At 39.4% G+C, this 21,673-nt stretch overlaps 2 protein-coding genes across 4 annotated transcripts in view; both read right to left on the bottom strand.

Annotated features, from left to right (window-relative positions):
- Window positions 1-9,796, bottom strand: part of si:dkey-199f5.8 (beta-1,4-galactosyltransferase 3) — a 31,358-nt gene extending 21,562 nt beyond the window's left edge. Inside the window, exon 1 of one of the 3 annotated variants that reach the window (XM_034298117.2) lies at window positions 9,673-9,796. The gene's annotated coding sequence lies outside the window, so the exon portion shown is untranslated. Of the gene's footprint in view, window positions 1-5,619; window positions 5,879-9,672 lie in introns of those variants that run through there. The other 2 variants (XM_053227971.1, XM_053227972.1) reach the window with 2 other exon arrangements.
- Window positions 9,797-16,620: 6,824 nt separating this feature from the next.
- Window positions 16,621-21,673, bottom strand: part of psmc4 (proteasome 26S subunit, ATPase 4) — an 8,544-nt gene continuing 3,491 nt past the window's right edge. Inside the window, exons 4-11 of the mRNA XM_034298115.2 lie at window positions 20,206-20,352; window positions 19,955-20,064; window positions 19,660-19,753; window positions 18,863-19,030; window positions 18,617-18,693; window positions 18,225-18,393; window positions 17,293-17,348; window positions 16,621-17,036 (exon numbers count right to left, since the gene is read on the bottom strand). Coding sequence (XP_034154006.1) covers window positions 16,923-17,036; window positions 17,293-17,348; window positions 18,225-18,393; window positions 18,617-18,693; window positions 18,863-19,030; window positions 19,660-19,753; window positions 19,955-20,064; window positions 20,206-20,352 — 935 coding nt within the window. The 3' untranslated portion in view covers window positions 16,621-16,922. The remainder of the gene's footprint in view (window positions 17,037-17,292; window positions 17,349-18,224; window positions 18,394-18,616; window positions 18,694-18,862; window positions 19,031-19,659; window positions 19,754-19,954; window positions 20,065-20,205; window positions 20,353-21,673) is intronic.

The raw sequence follows: 21,673 nt of genomic DNA, 5'->3' as shown, positions 1-21,673 counted from the left end.
ACGCTGCGAGGGCCGGACGATTTTAACGAAAATATCACATCACAATTCTCAAAGGCGTCATTACAACACCACGATACGCAGGTTTCCTCCAGACCGCTAGCGACAGAGTAGCTTCACTTAAATAAAAAAAATAATAATCACCTGTCCGAAGATACTTTACTTCACGTCTACGTAATGTTATTTTTTAAAATACTTAAATTTTTATACTTAATAAACAGATGAATGAACAACCTAATTCATTCATTCATAAGTAAATAAATAAATAAATACATACTTTTTTTTTTATTTTTATAAAATATATGATTAAGTATAAAACTAACATCTCATCAGATCCTTCCCGTCAGTTCGTAATTAAAATTTACAAATTTACAAAATTACAAATTTTAATTCTGTCCGACAAAACAGAGCCGCGTTTTATTTTCACGGTGAAAAACTCGATGTTCGAGTTCGATGATATTTTTACCAAAAGTCTTCAGTGAAATTATTCGACGCAGAAAAAGAAAAAAAAAGTGAAAATTCTCTCTTTTTTTCAGTTTTAAAGCTTCAGCACAAAACTGTAACGTTAACATTAACTCGACTTCTGCGAATCAGTTTTTAATTATTAATAAAATCTTTTTTTTTTTTTTTTTAAATGGTTTAGTTGATAAAAAGACGCCACAATACCTGCGATATGCCGGAAAATAATTTACTCACAAGCTCAAAATTACAAATTATTCTACGATACAAGAATACGTAATAACGATTTTTAAAGTTTGCAGACTTCCGACAAATAAAATAATAATAATAATAATAATAATATGAAAAACCTAAGAGTTCAATGATACTTTTATTTATTGCTGAAAAGGAACGAAAGTGTACAAATAAAATCTGTAAAAAAAATAAAAATTATACAATTGTAAAGATTCAGAACAAAATTTATAAACAAAATCAGCTGCTCTGAATCAGTTAGTAATAAAATAAAAGCATTAAAAACGTATCAAAAGATTCCACGGTTCCTCCGATATCTGAGAAAAGTGTATCGTGAGATCATTTATCACGATATCGATGCTAGATCGTCACTTCGTTCACTTCAGCCTTAGTTTGTCTTCCGTGTTGGTTTTTTCCTCACCTTCCCCCCACCGTGTGATCTGATTGGTCGGGAGATTAAAAGAAGGAGGGAAAAAAAGCGCTTGATGTCATTCTGTGTCATTCGAAGCTCCACCATGAGAAAACACGCAGGTGGTACCGCATCGTAAAAGCGTCCGCTTCGCGTAAGTGTGTGTGTAAAAGCGTCCGCTTCGCGTAAGTGTGTGTGTGTAAAAGCGGGCGTGGCGTATAGTTTCACTCGAGGAGGCGTTTAATGTGCTGTTTAATCTTCATGTTTAATCATTTTACAAACTTACCGAAAAAAGAAACAAATAAACGTTCATTCAGACGTCTATCACGTTATCATGATTAGTCACTGGTACCAACCTGAATAAATATTACACACACTTTCTCACACACACACACACACACACACACACTTTCTCTCTCACACACACACACTTTCTCAAACACACCTTCAAACTCCTCAACTTCATCATTTACACTTTTTAACAGTTTAAATATCAGGGTTAAATCTGAATCGAGGCTGAGCAATAAGACGATAATCGATATCATTGTGATAAATTATTTCAATTATAAACAATTACATAATAAATTAAAAAAATAAAATAAAACTTTAATCTAATTTTGTGGATTTTTTTTTAAAACATAACAGTTAAAAACCCGGACTGGAAGAGGCTGATTTGATGTTAAAATTCTGCAGAAAATGTAAATATTCAATTATTATTATTATTTAGAATTATAATTTATTTCTGAAGATTTATTTCTGAATAAAAGGGTAAATGTAGAAAACTATTTTTCCCAAATTTAATAAAAGTATCTAGATCAGAGTGATGTGACGATATAATATCTACATCATGATAAATTCTGTCTTTTCTGAGATATCATGGATATCGTGATATCTTTAAGATTTATTAAATAAAAAATTTAATTTCCTAATTAAATTTAATTACAGACTCACAGGAAGTAGCTGATTAGCTGTAGCAGTTCATTTTATACACTTAACTGTACAAATGTTTTTTTTTTTTTTTTTTACAGATTATAAGAAATCTCCTTTTCAGATTTAAATATTTATCAATTTATTTTTTGTAAACAAAATAATTTTTTTTTTAAAAAATTAGATGTTAATTAAAACCATTAAAAAATGTACTGGCAATTAGTTTTTTTTGTTTTCTTTGCTGGCAGTTTGTGAGAAAACCGATATATCGTGATAAATATTGTGTATCGTAGAAATGTATCGTGATACGATATTTTTGTCACGTCGCTCCACCCTTAAACGTGGATAAAGACTAACCAGGTGTGAAATGAAACACATTTACGCACGAGGACGTGAAACACGTTTTAGCTGCGTGTTAGATGTAAATAGATTGGATTTGCGGTCGACGAGAAAACTGCGCTTACTTCCTCTTTCATCATCGGCGATGCAAATTCTACACTTTTAATGCAGTAACCGATATTTACATAAAGTACCACAAAGAACAAGGAAGCTGGACATGATTTGTATGTTGTATCTGGCAAAACTTTCTCTCTCTCCGTGTGTGTGTGTGTGTGTGTGTGTATGTGTGTGTGTATATATATATATATATACAGGATCCAATATAAACAAAGCTTACATCAACATAAACATCTATATAACAATACAGTAATGTCAATACAGCTGTTCCTTGCTTTTACGCTTTCCCCTGCCAGGAAGTGAATTCTGCGTTCTGATTGGTCAGAAGGTGTTGATTAATTTTCTAGAACAGGAGCTCTGACAGTAGCGTAGCTACAAATCACAGGTTTATATATTAACGCGTTATCGTTTCTATAGTAACGGCTCATGTACGGCAGACGCTCCGCTAATAATGAACAGCGTAACAAAACACTGAAGTTGATGCAACACTGATGGAAGGAGTCTCCAGTGTCAGCGCTTTAAAGCTGTAACTTTAAGTTTTCGTTGCTGTGTCTCTGTAACATCTAAGTGACGACGCGATGACGTAAGTGACAACTCGTTTCGTCGACATGCCAGAACGTTCAACGTAACTGTAAATGGATAAAAAGTAAGACATGACGTTCTTTAATAAATAAATAAATAAATAAATCGTCAGCGTTGGGAAATTTTGGACTAAAACACTCGGGGATGTGCTGTTACAGGAAAATAATCAACGTCGGTGTGGTAACAGTGACTCGGCTTCATCACACCACCCTGGTATTGATTATTTTACTGTAACAGCACAACACACGCAGTGTTTATTCTTTAGTAAGCTTTAGTTTTTCAGTGAAACTGGAGTTAATGAGAAACAGGGGTTGAGTGGCACAGAAACCCGATGCGAAAATATCCATACTAATAGTTTCCTCCTCTGTTGTGTGTGTGTGTGTTTGTGTGTGTAGAGGTATGTGTGTGTGTGTGTGTGTGTGTGTGTGTGCGTGTGTGTGTGTGTGTGTTTGTGCGTGTGTTGTCTTTCAGATCAAACCTCTGTATCACTTTCATTTCATTCACACGTCTCATGTTCAGCCTCGAGCAACTCGCTGGTATGCTGAAACCAACTTGTCCAAATAAACACTCCATGTGTGTGTGTGTGTGTGTGTGTGTGTGTGTGTGTGTGTGTGTGTGTGTGTGTGCAGGGCTGTGTGTGTGTGTGCGTGTGTGTTGGTGTGTTTTCTGTTCTCATTATACATAATGCCGTGTATTGTTACATGGATTGAGGCTAAATTACATTATTCCTTAAAATGCTGCAGATATAAAAACAACTGTTTAACGTTACACAATCCACATGTTATTGCACAAAATCTTTAGTAATGACACACACACACACGCACACACACACACACACCCCCAGCCCGACACACACACACACACACACACACACACACACACACACACACACCCAGCCCGACACACACACACACACACACCCAGCCCGACACACACACACACACATACACACACACACACACACACACACATACACACACACACATACACACACACATACACACACACATACACACACACATACACACACCCAGCCCGACACACACACACACAGCCTTACACACACACACACACACATACAGCCTTACACACACACATAACCCTACACACGCACAGCCCTACAGATACACACACACACAGCCCTACACACACACACACACACACACACACACACACACACATACAGCCTTACACACACACATAACCCTACACACGCAGCCCTACACACACACAGCCTTACACACACACACACACACACACACACACACACACACACACACAGCCCTACAGACACACACACACACACACACACGGCTATTAACGCGTTATCTCAAATATACTAATTTAGTCTGAATATTAGGACTCAGTATTGTAATGTAATAACTATTTTATAATCATGTGTGTACTATTTTATGAGTGAGTGTGTGTGCGCGATTTTATTCATTTGTCCCTTGCTGTAATAAATAAATAAATAAATAAATAAATAAATAAGTGGAAATTAAATTTATAAATTTTAAATTTATAGCCAGAATTTATATTTCTGTAAAGCTGCTTTGTCCATTTAAAAAAAAAAAATCTCTATACAAACAAAATAGAATTAAATTGAAATTTAAAACTATTTTTTTTTTTTTTTTTACAAACTATCTTTTCCTCCTTTTCTTGATGAAATACAATTTTTTATATCATTTTTATAAACTCTTTAGGTGTAGCGTCCCTCGCTCGCACGTACAGAAACCCAAACAGGGCAATAATAATAATAATAATAATAATAATAATAATAATCACTTTTCTTATTAATGTTTATATTATGGTTAACTGTATTTATTTAAATTGCTATTCACTTTATTGTTATTATTATAATTATTATAAAGCTAATACTATTACTAATCTATTATTATTGTTAAATCTGTTATTGATTTTAATTGTTATTTATTTTTTATTCTTGTTGAAATAATATGCATTTATTTTAATTTAATATCAGAATAATTTTAACAGTAACAGTATCACACGGCCTGTTTGGCTTCTGAACCTGCAGTTTTGTTTATAAAAGTTATCATAAAGAGTATTTCATAAAGAAAAGTATGGAAATAAAAGAGTTTGTAGAAAAATAGTTTTTAATTCACGCTTATTTTTCACAGCGAGTAAGAAAGGATTTATAAAATCATACACACACACACACACACACACACGACGATAATGACGATAACGATGAAAACATCCAGACTCAATTAGCACACGAGTGTTTTTTTTTTTTTTTAATTATGGTTATTAAGTGTAATAATTTGTCTTTCTCCTGCCCTGTCATCTCACAGGAAAAAAAAGACAGAAATATAAATAGGTTAAAAATGAGGGCATGTTCAAGGCGTGACTGAAAATAATTTCCTGATCATTTGAGAAGAGTGAGAAAGTCTTCGCCAACGATTGGTCCACGGCTAACGTAAACGTGGCTTCAGGGCAGAGGTCACACACACACACACACACACACACACACGCGCGCGCGCGCACGGCATGATCACACAAAGCTTTATCTTCAGTAGGTTCTGAAATGAAAAACTCACTACGCATCACACCGAGGAGCTCAGAGTTATCCGAGTCAAACCTCCGCCAGCGTCGCTTTCTGAGTTACGCACAACAGCACAAGCTTCCACGTCTAATCCGGTCCGACGTTTCAGTCCGATATCAGTCCAGTAATAATACTCACAACTCTCACTATCACATCAGAGTAAGTACAGAGGTCACTACTGACAGGAGCCGTATCATTCAGCACTCAGTCTAACGCCATAACTCACCTTACACCAGCTTTCATTTCTCACACACAGGTAACAGGTAACTCTCTCTCTCTCTCTCTCTCTCTCTCTCTCTCTCTCTCTCTCTCTCTCTCTCTCCCTCTCCCTCTCCCCTCTCCCCTCTCCCCTCTCCCCTCTCCCCTCTCCCCTCTCCCCCCCCCCCCAGTCTCTCTCTCCCCCCATCTGTGTGTCTCTCTCTCTCTCTCTCTCTCTCTCTCACTCTCACTCACTCACACACAGGTAACAGGTAACTCCCCTCTCTCCCTCTCCCTCTCTCTCCCTCTCTCTCTCTCTCTCTCTCTCTCTCTCTCTCTCTCTCCCTCTCCCTCTCCCCTCTCCCCTCTCCCCTCTCCCCCCCCCCCCCAGTCTCTCTCTCCCCCCATCTGTGTGTCTCTCTCTCTCTCTCTCTCTCTCTCTCACTCTCACTCACTCACACACAGGTAACAGGTAACTCCCCTCTCTCCCTCTCCCTCTCTCTCTCTCTCTCTCTCTCCCCATCTGTCTCTCTCTCTCTCTCTCTCTCTCTCCCCATCTGTCTCTCTCTCTCTCTCTCACTCACACACAGGTAACAGGTAACTCCTCTCTCTCTGTCTCTCTCTCTCTCTCTCTCATACACACAAGTAACGTCTAACTCCTCTCTCTCTCTCTCTCTCTCTCTCTCTCTCTAACTAAAATTCTAAATTCTCTCCCTCACACACGTATGCAGTCCCTCCATCTGTCTGTCTCTACTTCTCTCTCTCTCCCTGTCTGTCTGTCTCTGTCTCTCTCTCTACTTCTCTCTCTCTCTCTCTCCGTCTGTCTGTCTCTCGCTTTCTCTCTCTCTCTCTCTCCCCCCCCATCTGTCTGTCTCTAGCGCTCTCTCTCCGTCTGTCTGTCTCTAGCTCTCTCTCTCCGTCTGTCTGTCTCAGTGTCTCCCTCCATCTCTGACTCTGTCTCTCTCTGTCCGTCTCTCTAACTAAAATTCTCTCTCCATTTGTCTCAGACTCTCTGTAGTTGTCTCTGTATCCCGCTCTCCATCTTTCTCTCTGTGACTCTTTCACTATCTCTATTTATCTGTGTCTGTATCTGTCTGTTTCTTTCTCTCCCTCTCTCTGTCTCTCTCTCAGTGAGGCTCTGTTCTGAACTATTCCAGGAGAAGGAGTGAAACCCGCTTGTTGGCTCTTGAACACCAGTAATCACTCTGCTGTACGTCGCCACTTCATTTCTGTCTCTAGATAAGAGCTTCACGGGATTATTTCACTCCACATGATCCTATCTACAGAGGGGTGTTTGTAACGTACTGTTTTACACTACTTCGCTAGGTCATTAATGTACATTACAGACACACCTGGATTCAATTTCCCATTTTAAAGCTCAGATAAAAACGTAGTTGTTTAGAATAGCTTTTAATGATTTGCTCGTTTGATGTGTTGTTATAATGTTGGTCTTTTCTACGTCTTGTATTTTATTGTTTTATATTGTATGGTGTCCTTCAGTGTCTTGAAAGGCGCCTATAAATAAAAGGTATTATTATTATCATTATTATTATTATTATTATTATTATTATTACCTGTACGCAGGTATCAGACTCAACTGATGTTATTTACATACACACCTTATGTTTCATGATTTTATTCTCTTTCAAGAGACGAGCAAACTCGTGAACAAACAGGCAGAATTGGAGTTTAACCCAGTTATAATGAGGATTAACGGAGTTTAACTCAGTTGTAATGAGGATTAACGGAGTTTAACTCCGTTGTAATGAGGATTAACGGAGTTTAACTCCGTTGTAATGAGGATTAACGGAGTTTAACTCCGTTGTAATGAGGATTAACGGAGTTTAACCCAGTTGTAATGAGGATTAACGGAGTTTAACTCAGTTGTAATGAGGATTAACGGAGTTTAACCCAGTTGTAATGAGGATTAACGGAGTTTAACTCAGTTGTAATGAGGATTAACGGAGTTTAACCCAGTTGTAATGAGGATAAATGGAGTTTAACCCAGTTGTAATGAGGATTAACGGAGTTTAACCCAGTTGTAATGAGGATTAATGGAGTTTAACCCAGTTGTAATGAGGATTAACGGAGTTTAACCCAGTTGCAATGAGGATTAACGGAGTTTAACCCAGTTGTAATGAGGATAAATGGAGTTTAACCCAGTTATAATTAGGATTAATGGAGTTTAACCCAGTTGTAATGAGGATAAATGGAGTTTAACCCAGTTGTAATGAGGATAAATGGAGTTTAACCCAGTTGTAATGAGGATAAATGGAGTTTAACCCAGTTGTAATGAGGATAAATGGAGTTTAACCCAGTTGTAATGAGGATTAACGGAGTTTAACCCAGTTGTAATGAGGATTAACGGAGTTTAACCCAGTTGTAATGAGGATTAATGGAGTTTAACCCAGTTGTAATGAGGATAAATGGAGTTTAACCCAGTTGTAATGAGGATAAATGGAGTTTAACCCAGTTGTAATGAGGATTAACGGAGTTTAACCCAGTTGTAATGAGGATTAATGGAGTTTAACCCAGTTGTAATGAGGATAAATGGAGTTTAACCCAGTTGTAATGAGGATAAATGGAGTTTAACCCAGTTGTAATGAGGATAAATGGAGTTTAACCCAGTTGTAATGAGGATTAATGGAGTTTAACCCAGTTGTAATGAGGATTAATGGAGTTTAACCCAGTTGTAATGAGGATTAACGGAGTTTAACCCAGTTGTAATGAGGATAAACGGAGTTTAACCCAGTTGTAATGAGGATTAATGGAGTTTAACCCAGTTGTAATGAGGATTAATGGAGTTTAACCCAGTTGTAATGAGGATAAATGGAGTTTAACCCAGTTGTAATGAGGATAAATGGAGTTTAACCCAGTTGTAATGAGGATAAATGGAGTTTAACCCAGTTGTAATGAGGATTAATGGAGTTTAACCCAGTTGTAATGAGGATAAATGGAGTTTAACCCAGTTGTAATGAGGATTAATGGAGTTTAACCCAGTTGTAATGAGGATAAATGGAGTTTAACCCAGTTGTAATGAGGATAAATGGAGTTTAACCCAGTTGTAATGAGGATTAATGGAGTTTAACCCAGTTGTAATGAGGATTAATGGAGTTTAACCCAGTTGTAATGAGGATTAACGGAGTTTAACCCAGTTGTAATGAGGATAAACGGAGTTTAACCCAGTTGTAATGAGGATTAATGGAGTTTAACCCAGTTGTAATGAGGATTAATGGAGTTTAACCCAGTTGTAATGAGGATAAATGGAGTTTAACCCAGTTGTAATGAGGATAAATGGAGTTTAACCCAGTTGTAATGAGGATAAATGGAGTTTAACCCCAGTTGTAATGAGGATTAATGGAGTTTAACCCAGTTGTAATGAGGATAAATGGAGTTTAACCCCAGTTGTAATGAGGATTAATGGAGTTTAACCCAGTTGTAATGAGGATAAATGGAGTTTAACCCAGTTGTAATGAGGATAAATGGAGTTTAACCCGGGATAAAAGCAGGACAGGATCAGGGCTAAAGCCAGAAGTGCTGATTTAGCTCTTTAAAGCCAGCTGTGTTCACATCAACTACACAACTAACAAACTCGATTCCTTACAGATAATCATTTAATAACGTGTTGCAGGCGGTTATATTACAGATTAAACACCCAGAACTATTTAGTTTTAGAGATTAAATAAGAAAGGAAGCGAAAAGCAGCCGCTAATGTTGCTGTTGCTGTTGCTGTGAATGTTAGCGAGAGAAAGCTAGCGACGATTCCCAAGCGAGATTTCATGCTTAAATTAACCAACAACACAAAGATTAAACACTCACACAGGCATAAAAACAGAACATTCACACTTACCGCTGAATAAACTCGCGTTAAACACCGTGTGTGTGTGTGTGTGTGTGCTCGGAGTTTAATGCTGCTTCCACCCTGTCTAACACACCGGAAGTGAGGTACTTTGTTGTGGCTAAAAAAGTACGCGTGGAAACAGAAAAAAAAAACAGTAACCATAGCTGCGTCATTACGTCATCACGTAATTGTTTTTTAAAAATTTAAATTTTAAAACATTTAAAAAAATTGAAAAAATAGTGTCTTTCCACGCACGCGCTTCAGTTTGGATATGACAATGACTGAACTGAGAAAAAACTTCTAGTGAAACTATAAAACAAACACACACACACACACACACACACACACACACACACACACACACACGCAAACAAACAAACAAACAAACAAACACTATTTTGGGAGTTACACTATGGGTGCACATCCTGCAGCAAAACAAAATGGCGGTGGTTTGGGGTGAGGGTGTTACATCTCACACACACACAGAGGATGAACAAGATATTAGAGGATTCTTACATTCTCAGGAAAAGGTTCCTCTGAGTTCTTCAGAAAGTTCTTGACCTCCTAAATGATCTCAGCATGGGGTCTTCTCTGAAAAGGAAAACATAAAGAGTTCCCCCTGTGAGACAAGCTGAAGGTTCCTAGTAGAAGCTGGTTAGGAAGCTAAGAACTTCTCCAAAGTATGCTTTTTTATTAATAACTGGGAAAGTGTGTGGTACGAACTCCAAAATATTGCTCATTAGTTTCTTCTTAACAACTTGAACATGTCAGGAGTTTAACATTTAGCTTTTGGTACTTGTTACCACGCGTAGAACATGGTTCCTCAAGGGTTCTTTGTTGGTTTTTTTGAAGGTTTCGTTGGATAATATGGGCTTGCACGGTGGTACAGCGGGTCCTGGTTCCTTCTTGAGTTGAGGGTACTCTCTGTGTGGGTTTCCTCTGGATTCTCCAGTTTCCTCCCACTGTACAGTAGATGAATTGCCCTGCGATGGACTGGCGTCCCATCCAAGATGTTTTCCCACCTCACACCAAGTGTTCCCAGGATAGACCCGGAATCTCCACCAGCCTGACCAGGATAAAAGCTCTTACTGAAGATGAATTGGTTATTAGTCAGCTAAAAGGGTTCTACATGGAACTCTTTCTGATAGTGAAACATTCTACATAGAACCTTTATACTGTAGGTTCCTCAGAGGAACAACCCAAGGAACCCTTATGGACTCTAAATTTTCGAAGAGTGCAGAAACATGACCTAACTAGTTATATGTCTTTTACTTCGTTCTAACAGATTGTTGCATTTTATATTTGATTATGATATATTCCCAGCGCTGTTGAGTTCTGGATTGTGATTGGTCAGAATTCGAGGCGTTGATTAATTTTCTAGAACAGGTTTATATTACGTTCTAATACGTTATGGTTTCTATAGTAACAGCTCGTTCACAGGGACGTGTACGACAGACGCTCCGCTAATAAAAAACAGATTTAAAAATCATTGATCTGGTGAAGTTTTCTGTAAGGAGAAATGTGTTTACGTAACGTATGGAAGGAGTCTCCAGTGTCAGCGCTTTGTAACAGTCAGAGGTGAAGCTGTAAGGTTAAGTTTTCCGACATCTTCAGGATGCTTTGCGGTTTCTCGGTAACATCCGTAACAAGCTGCTGTTTTTTGTCTTATTAACTTTAAGAGAGAGAATAAAGAGAGGCTGGTGAGGGAATGAGTGTTTATAGCTGCTATAACGTAAGTGACAACAGGAAGTAACTCGTTTTGCTGATGTAAGACCCATCAAGTTGTCTGCTGCTCCTGAGTTGACTTCATTATTCTTTTTTCTTCCCTGATGGAAATTGTATACAGCATTGTTAAAGTATATTAGAATGTTTAGATCTGGAAAAGTCTAATAAACAGAGGTTTATTTATTTTTAAAAAACTGATAAAGAGTATGACGTATCAATCATGAATAAATTAAAAATTGTAATCATTTCTCAAATTGCTGTGGTATAAGAGGAATAAAACAACAACAACAACAACAACAAGCTCGCGCTTACAACAATCCTGACTCTTCCAAACCGTTCAGGAATTCGACTCTCGCGCTGGGAATGACGGTCAGCATTCCCGACCGCGCGTGAGGAATTCGATAGCCATTAAGCGTTAATCAAGAGGTGAGAGCAGATGAGAGCACGTGCACCTGCTGAACTTTACATGTGAGTAGTGTTGATAAATTATTATTATTTTTATCATTATTAAAGGATTTTCATGTGTAGATTGTTTGCATCGTCTGTTTTCCACCCTGAGATCTCTCCATCCTTCCTCACACGCTGACGTGGCGGATATTCCCACTCACTGTGAGTCTTTCATCTGAGCTCATTCATCAGATTGGACAGAAATATATATAAATAAATATACTCTGGACAAACAGAAACCATTTCAATAAAAGTCAAACACACACACACACACACACACACACATATGTCACAGCTGAGGTGTGTTAAATCTTAAGCAAAGTTCCAGAATAGTTGACTCAGTTGGAAACTTGAATGTAAACAGTGAAGCGGTCAGTGTGAAAGGAGGCAGAGGGAAGGTGTGTGGAGGTGAGTACACAATCAGCTCTGGAGTGGGTTTCAGACAAACACATCAGGAGCAGCTTCATTCAGACAAACCCTCAACTCAAACAGCCGCTCCAGTCTGATCTCACATTAATAACCTGCTCTCACGTTACTAACCTGCTCTCACGTTACTAACCTGCTCTCACGTTACTAACCTGCTCTCACGTTACTAACCTGCTCTCACGTTACTAACCTGATCTCACGTTAATAACCTGCTCTCACGTTAATAACCTGCTCTCACGTTAATAACCTGCTCTCACGTTACTAACCTGATCTCACGTTAATAACCTGCTCTCACATTAATAACCTGCTCTCACGTCAATAACCTGCTCTCACATTAATAACCTGCTCTCACGTTACTAACCTGCTCTCACGTTAATAACCTGCTCTCACGTTAATAACCTGCTCTCACGTTAATAACCTGCTCTCACGTTACTAACCTGATCTCACATTACTAACCTGCACTCACATTAATAACCTGCTCTCACGTTAATAACCTGCTCTCACGTTAATAACCTGCTCTCACGTTAATAACCTGCTCTCACGTTACTAACCTGCACTCACGTTACTAACCTGCACTCACGTTACTAACCTGCACTCACGTTAATAACCTGCTCTCACGTTACTAACCTGCACTCACGTTAATAACCTGCACTCACGTTAATAACCTGCACTCACGTTACTAACCTGATCTCACGTTAATAACCTGCTCTCACGTTAATAACCTGCACTCACGTTAATAACCTGCTCTCACGTTAATAACCTGCTCTCACGTTAATAACCTGCACTCACGTTAATAACCTGCTCTCACGTTAATAACCTGCACTCACGTTACTAACCTGATCTCACGTTAATAACCTGCTCTCACGTTAATAACCTGCACTCACGTTAATAACCTGCTCTCACGTTAATAACCTGCTCTCACATTACTAACCTGCTCTCACGTTAATAACCTGATCTCACGTTACTAACCTGCTCTCACGTTAATAACCTGCACTCACGTTAATAACCTGCTCTCACGTTAATAACCTGCACTCACGTTAATAGACCTCTCTCTCTCTCTCTCTCACATATATATATATACACATATATATCATGTGTGTGATATATGTGTGTGTGTGTGTGTGTGTCTATGTATCTATCTATCCTTCTGTACATCCACCAACCTACCCTTTCCATCCAGCCATTTGTTCATCTAACTTCCTATCTATCTATCTATCTATCTATCTATCTGTCCATCAATCCATCCACTGTTCTACCTACCTCTCTGTCAGTTCAGCCATCTATCTATCTATCTATCTATCTATCTATCTATCTATCTATCTATCTATCTATCTATCCTTCTGCCCCTTCAATTCATCTTTTGCTTTTAGACTTAATATATTTTCCTTTTTGGTCATAAGGATTGAAACACACGCGGAAGTGTTCAGCATCGTGTTTATCATCGTGTTCAGCATTGTGCTTGTCTGAATCATCACACTCGCTAATCCATACTATTATTCTGTGCAGTTCATTATTGGTTCAATTACTGCTTTAATCTCTGTACTTTTTTAAAAAAAAAAAAAAATTACTCAATACACCCCATTTAATTTATTGTTAATGTTCTGAAACGCAGGATGTCTGTGGGTCCTCGATGCTTCGTTCCTCAGTATAATCCCTGGAAGCCTCAGCCTCAGGTGGACGCCCTGGTCTCGGCTCTGTGGCGTGTCCTCTGTCCCGACTCCGTAAGGACACGTGGCTATGAATTAGTGCATGTTTTTGCCCAGCTGTCTAACCCCAGGAACGCAGCCACACAAACCCTGTACACAAACATGTTCGATCAGGTGATCACACACCTGCCAGAAGACAGAGTGTGCTGGAACAGGTGAGAGACACCAAACCTCATGACTCTAGCTTAATGTTATCCGGTGTGAGTCATATCGAACACATCACTCAGATTATTACAGTTTAAAAAATCACTTCTGACAAAACATGTCAATCAAACTGATTCAAATGAACGGCGACTCAAACAAACTGTGATTAAATGAACTGTGGATAAAAAAATGAACTGTGAATCAAACAAAAATATGATTCAAATAAACTGAATAAAAAAATGAACTGCGACTCAAACAAAATGTGATTCAAATGAACTGGGAATCAAACAAACTGTGATTAAATGAACTGTGAATCAAATGAAATATGATTTAAATGAACTGTGAATAAAAAATGACTCAAATGAACTGCGACTCAAACAAAAATATGATTCAAATGAACTGTGAATCAAATACAATATGATTCAAATGAACTGTGAATCAAACAGAATTTGATTTAAATAAACTGTGGATAAAAAAAAGCTTCAAATGAACTGTGAATCAAACAATAATCAACATTTGAAATAAAGGGGACGACATGGAGATGTTTTACTCTGTGGATTGAGTCAGCTTCAGATGCGGGTGCGTTTATCCCAAACCTGAATTACAGGCTGGTTTTTCCTGTTTCACATTCTGAACAATCCTGGCGTGTGCTAACCCACATACTTAATGCAGCTTAGCTACTGCAGCAGGCTTTCTCAATCCTGCTCCTTTCTTTCCCCAATAAGCGAGTGTTATACAGCTTTCCCAGCAATTAGTCCCTCTGCACAATGGCTTTCATACAGCACAAGTGTAAGCAGACCTGAAAACAAACATTTGCTGAGGGCATCTAGGGAAAAAAGACAGCGCTAGAAATGTACTCGCAAAATTCATCTGACCCAATTAAACCTCAAAAAGGGCCTAAGATCACTTTCCTCTTCAGTATTTCAGACCGGTTGGTTTGGTTCACGCCTAAGTGTATTTGCTGTATTCACATCTTCTCAAACAAATTGTGTTTCTGAACTGAAATTTAAATAAACTGTAGTTTAAATGATCTGTGATTCAAACTGAGATTCAGTCAAACTCTGACTCAAACAAACCGTGAATCAAACCCATCGACTTCAATTCAAAATAATTACTAATGAGACGTTTCACATATGCACAGTTCATGAAACAATACTAAACTCATATAAAACAGGTTTTAAAACATGTAAACTTTATAAAACATGTTTTTAATTTCATTTAATCTGAGTGTAAGGAGGATCAAACTGCAGTACTTTTGTTTTGCCGTGTTCTTTTGAGAAACAGCTCAATATCTTCCTGGAGAATCTAAATAACTTAAATATAATATAAAAAACTGTGTAATTACATCAGCAAATACAACAGCCAATCAGATTCACTATGCAAATAAGAAGGGGCTAAGTGTGTGTGTGTGTGTGTGTGTGTATGGGGGGGCAGTTGCAATCTGAATATTTATAAAATTAGATTTTTAATAATTTCATAAATATAAGGGTAATATAAAGAAACTCCAGTGGGGAAAAAACTGCAGTAAAAAATGCAAAATAAACAAACAAACAAAATGAAGGTCATCATTTGACTCACACTCATATAACACATTTCACTGTATCCTCAGGTTAAAGCTGTTAATGTGTTAATGTGCTGAATCAGGATTGCTGTAGTTTAAGCATCTGTCTCCCTCTGGTGGTCGTTAAAGGCACTACAACAACCTGGGACTGAGCTGCTGTAGCTCCTGGGTGGATGTGGAGAAGGAGAAGGAGAAAGAGAAAGTGAGAAGCTGTTGGAGAAGAGCTCCGTATCAATCCCGAGGTCTGAAGATATCCAGGCTGATGCAGCACCAAACACGAGGAGCTCCAACCAACATTCACTAACACTGCGGGTGTGTTTGTGTTTGTGCTGCATGTGGAGATGATGCGGTGGAAAGGATAAGGAACATGAAGAACATGAAGATCTTGTATAACATGACTGCAGAATTCTATCAAAAGTGTGTGTGTGTGAGAGAGATATTAGATTGCATTTTTATTCAAACTGATTAAAGCATTATTTTTTTGTTCAGTAACATTTCATTAACACCATTTTCCTGAAATAACTTCATTAATTCAGGTTATTTAGGTCAAAATAACAAAGTACAATAAAAACCTCACACAACATGCAATGTGTGCATTAGCTCCCCCTGCTGGTGCAGTGCAGTTACAGCAAGTACCCGGCTCGTCGTGACGTCATAGCCGTGCTTTCATTGGCTGAAATCGGTTTAAATGAAGGTCACGTGGTATCACACCTCCATCACCGTGTTTAAACGTTTGATAGTTTGGTATTAAATAAGCGAGATACATTTATAAAAGGTTTGACATTGGAGTAGATTTATGTGATCGATAACTATGATCTAAATAAATAAATAAATAAATAAATAAATAGAAAATGGTGTCAGTGCCAAACCCTGTAGCTTGGATTGGGTCATTAAATAAATTAAATTAGATTTAATGATCAGTGTGTGGAAGAAAATAAAGCAAGACCATTTTATGGAAAACATTTTATTGGTTCTTTTTTGCAGTGTACAATAATCTGTAAAATGTTTTGAAGTTGCAGTGGTGTGTGTGTGTGTGTGTGTGTGTGTGTGTGTGTTTGAATCCAGTGACGTCACAGTCCATGTGTGTGTGTGTCTCAGGCACCGATGCCTAGACCGTAATGATATACTGTGTGTGTGTGTGTGTGTGTGTGTGTGTGTGTGTGTGTGTGTGTGTGTGTGCGTACAAATAAACACAGAAAATAATAAAGAAAAAACAGCTACGTTAACGCCGATGTGACGAAACGGCGTCTCTACTTGTAGAACTCGTGCTCCTGCTCGTCCTTCTTGATGACCGTCTTGTAAGCCTTCTCGAAATCCTTGGCCAGGACGATATAACGGTTTTCACGCACAGCCAGCATGCCAGCCTGAGAGAAAACACACACACACACACACACACACACACACACACACGGCTGTAGTGGTACGAAGCAGCTACACATGACGTGAGAAAAACGTGCACCATGCTGTAACAGTATGCAGCTACACCTCTCTCTCTCTCTCTCTCTCTCTCTCTCACACACACACACACACACACACACACACACACACACACACACACACACACACTGTTGTTTAAAGCTGGAAGTTAAAGCGAGGTGTGTGACAGTGTTACACACTCACCTCCTGGCAGATGGAGTTAATATCTGCTCCAGAGATCTTGTCCGGTCGAGCAACATCTACACACACACGGGTTAAGGAGAACACAAAGATACAAAACACACACACACACACACACACACACACACACACACACACACACACACACACACACACACTGCTGCTTTAATCCATAATCCCTTAAAACAACACAATCTATACACACACACACACACACACACACACAATACAAAAAAAACACCCAAAAACAGACTTTGTGAATAACACACACCTAATACAAAAAAAAAAAAAAAAAAAAAATATTCCATCAGAAAGAAAAATAAAAGAAAGAAAGAACAAATTTCAACTTCATGGATGTCAGGAACTAATACAGGAAAGAAGAAAGGGAGGAAAGGAAAAGCAAAGGAAAGAAGGAAGGAAGAAATGAGTTTAAACATAATAGATGTCAGGAAGTGATGGAGGAAAGAAGAAAGGGAGAAAAAGAAAGCAAAGGAAAGGAGGAAGGGAGAACAGAAGGAAAGAGTTTAAACTTGATAGATGTCAGGAAGTAATGGGAGAGAAGAATAGAGGGAAAGGAAAAGAAAACAAGGAAACTGTGCATGTGATCTGAACATTGAGTTTAAGTGTATGATGGACAGGTGTGTGTGCGTGTGATGGACAGGTGTGCGTGTGATGGACAGGTGCGTGTGATGGACAGGTGTGCGTGTGATGGACAGGTGTGCGTGTGATGGACAGGTGTGCGTGTGATGGACAGGTGCGTGTGATGGACAGGTGCGTGTGATGGACAGGTAGGTGTGTGTGTGTGTGTGATGGACAGGCGCGTGTGATGGACAGGTGTGCGTGTGATGGACAGGTGCGTGTGATGGACAGGTAGAGGTGTGTGTGTGTGTGATGGACAGGCGCGTGTGTGATGGACAGGTGTGTGATGAGGATACAGTCCTCCAGGTCCACCTCCTCAGACAGGTTCATCTTGCTGGTGATGGTGGAGAAGATGAGGCGTTTCTGTCTGCGGTCCGGCAGAGGAAACTCGATCTTACGGTCCAGACGACCAGGACGCAGCAGAGCCGGGTCCAGAGTGTCGGCCCTGTTAGTGGCCATGATCACCTGCACACACACACACACACACACACACACACACAGAGAGACACACACAGACACACACACAGACACACACACAGACACACACACAGACACACACACAGACACACACACAGAGAGAGAGAGTAAGAGGAGAGTGTAACTGATCAATGCCCAGAGCTTATTGGTGGATCCGTAACGTGCATTTATAAACGAGCCAATCAGAATAAAGCATAAAGTCCAAACTCACCTTCACATTGACGTTCTGGTCGAATCCGTCCATCTGATTCAGCAGCTCCAGGAGGATCCTCTGCACCTCTCTGTCAGCTAGAGAGAGAGAGAGAGAGAGAGAGATTTATTAAAATAATTATTAAGTCTGATGTCTAGGCATTAAAGGGGATTATGACGAAACGATGGTGAATCTCGATCAGGTGAATAAGAGGTGAATAAGAGGTGAATAAGAGGTGAATAGGCGTAAAGGTGAAAGCAGTCGCACCTCCGGTCTGTGCGTCGAAGCGCTTGGTGGCGATGGCGTCGATCTCGTCGATGAAGATGATGGCAGGTGCGTTCTCTTTGGCCAATCGGAACACGTCTCTGACCATACGCGGCCCTTCACCCAGGTATTTCTGAACAAACTCAGAGCCCACGACCCGGATAAACGCCGCTGAGGACAAAATAGGACACGTGAACACAACGATTAACCTGTCTCTCTGTCGCTACCTGTCTCTCTGTCGCTACCTGTCTCTCTGTCGCTACCTGTCTCTCTGTCGCTACCTGTCCATCTACAGCTACCTGTCCATCTACAGCTACCTGTCTCTCTGTCGCTACCTGTCTCTCTGTCGCTACCTGTCCATCTACAGCTACCTGTCCATCTACAGCTACCTGTCTCTCTGTCGCTACCTGTCTCTCTGTCACTACCTGTCCGTCTACAGCTACCTGTCCGTCTACAGCTACCTGTCCGTCTACAGCTACCTGTCTCTCTGTCGCTACCTGTCCGTGTACAGCTACCTGTCCGTCTACAGCTACCTGTCCGTCTACAGCTACCTGTCTCTCTGTCGCTACCTGTCCATCTACAGCTACCTCTCTCTCTGTCTGTTGCTACCTGTCTCTCCAACTAACCTTCTATCTCTACCTGTATGTCCATCTACACATCACCTGTCTCACTGCTTATACATCTCTACCTGTCTCTCCATCCTTCTCTCACTTATTATTACCTGAGATGTAGTTCAGCAGGTGTGAGTTGTTATTTGTGTATTTAAGTGTATTTACTGTACGTGAGTGTGATTAACGGACCTGTGGTGTGGTGAGCCACCGCTTTAGCCAGCATGGTTTTCCCACAGCCGGGGGGTCCGTACATCAGCACACCTCTCGGGGGGTCGATACCAATCTGGGACACACACACACACACACACACACACACACACACAGAGAGAGAGAGAGAAAGAGAACGAATAAAACACCAAACACACGGCTCAACACTAACTTTTCCATCCAGATGTTTCAAAGCTCAAACATTAAAACGCCGGTTAAACGCCGGTCGTCACGGCAACCAGAAAACCTTTAACTAACACTTTATCTGACAGCTTACCTGCTTATAGAGCTCAAAGTGTGTGAGGGGAAGCTCCACGGCCTCCCGCACCTCCTGCTTCTGGATGTCCATCCCTCCGATATCAGCGTACATCACGTCCGGCTTCTGATCTGTCACGTCAAACACACATCACACATCACACGTGACCTTATGACACGTCACAACGCAACATCTCGGCTAAAGAGGGAAGAATCTCTGGTGAAGGAAATCGGAAAGTTTATCGAAAGGGTTTTTATTTATTTATTTTTTACCGGAGGTGAGCATCATGATGCTGCTGTCGGCCTCCGGAGGCAGAACGTCCACCAGAGCGTTGCTGTGTTTGTGCAGAGCCACCGAGGCGTTGGGCTTCAGCAGCTCTCGGTCTATAGTGCTCAGGATCCGCACGTAGTAATTCGACCCTGAACACACACACACACACACACACACACACACACACACACACACACACACACACACACACACACACACACACACACACACACGGAGATAATTAACCACTACTACTATTACGCTCATTATAACTAATTACACCACGTATTAATAATACATCACCAACTTCAACATCTAAAAAGAAACTAATTCTAACGTCATCTTGCTCAAGATATTTAGGAGATATCTAAAGAACTTCCAGAAGAAAACACTTCCCTCGCTTTCACTGTTAATCACAGAAGCGTTTTAGTGAAAATATTGCATAAAAGATTAAACAAAATGATGGAGATATTTACAGTTCTGTGCAAAAGTCTTATGCACGTGTAATGAAATGCTGTAGAACAAAGACGCCTGAAAAAATAATGAAATTAAATGTTTCTACATTTAAAAAATCCTATAAAGAGCAGTAAACAGTAATAAATGAAATAAAGTCAGTATTTAATGTGACGATCCTTCACTTTAAATAAATAAAGCAGTATCTGAGGTGCAGTGTGTGCAGTTTTATAAGGAAATGAGCTGGAAGTGTTACTGAGCATCTTGCAGAAGCAGCCACAGTTCTTCTGGAGACTTTGACTGTCGACTCGCTTCTTATTTCTGCAGCGAAACCCAGCAGCCTTCATTCTGTTTTTATCTGAAAAGTGTCTCTTATGGAATCTGCTGCTTTCTTTACTGACATACAAACATTTGTCTGTAACGTTTCATTTTGTGCTGGAAAACTAATGTTTGGAATCTAAAATGTTTTTGTACTGAATCAATAATGTAGAAGCCAGAAAATAAACATCTATAACAAAGATTGTAGTTAAAAAAAAAAAAGGGGGTGATAAGACTTTTACTGTACTTCTTTAATTTTAAAATATTTTCAGTAATATTTTTTTGACTCTACACAGGCATATATGTAACATAAGCCTTCTTTAATTACTTAGTTATTTATTTAAAAACTATAAGCTTTATAATTATAGCAGCGCTTCTCCAATCCGAATCCGTGACTATCTGTTTTTTTCCCCTTCTTCCCATCAGGTAAACTTCACCTGTGAAAGTAGGAGGAGTTTCTCAGGTGGTGCCTTGAGAAGCACAAATAACAAAAATATCAAAATGCTCCCTGATTCAAATGAACGACTTTGAAATGAATCCACGTGTAAATGATTCGATGTTAAAATGTGAATGCACCTGAAAGGTGCTAATACTTTGCTGAAAAGTTAAGAAAAATAAGTGTTTTAAAAAAAAAAAAAAAAAAAAAAGGAAAGAAATATAGAAGTAGGAAAGCATGTGAAATTTAAATAGACGATAGAG

Source organism: Pangasianodon hypophthalmus, chromosome 22 (assembly GCF_027358585.1).
Source record: "Pangasianodon hypophthalmus isolate fPanHyp1 chromosome 22, fPanHyp1.pri, whole genome shotgun sequence".
NCBI lineage: Eukaryota > Metazoa > Chordata > Actinopteri > Siluriformes > Pangasiidae > Pangasianodon > Pangasianodon hypophthalmus.
Note: the sequence above shows the minus strand (reverse complement) of the source record. Positions and strands in the feature narration are given on the sequence as shown.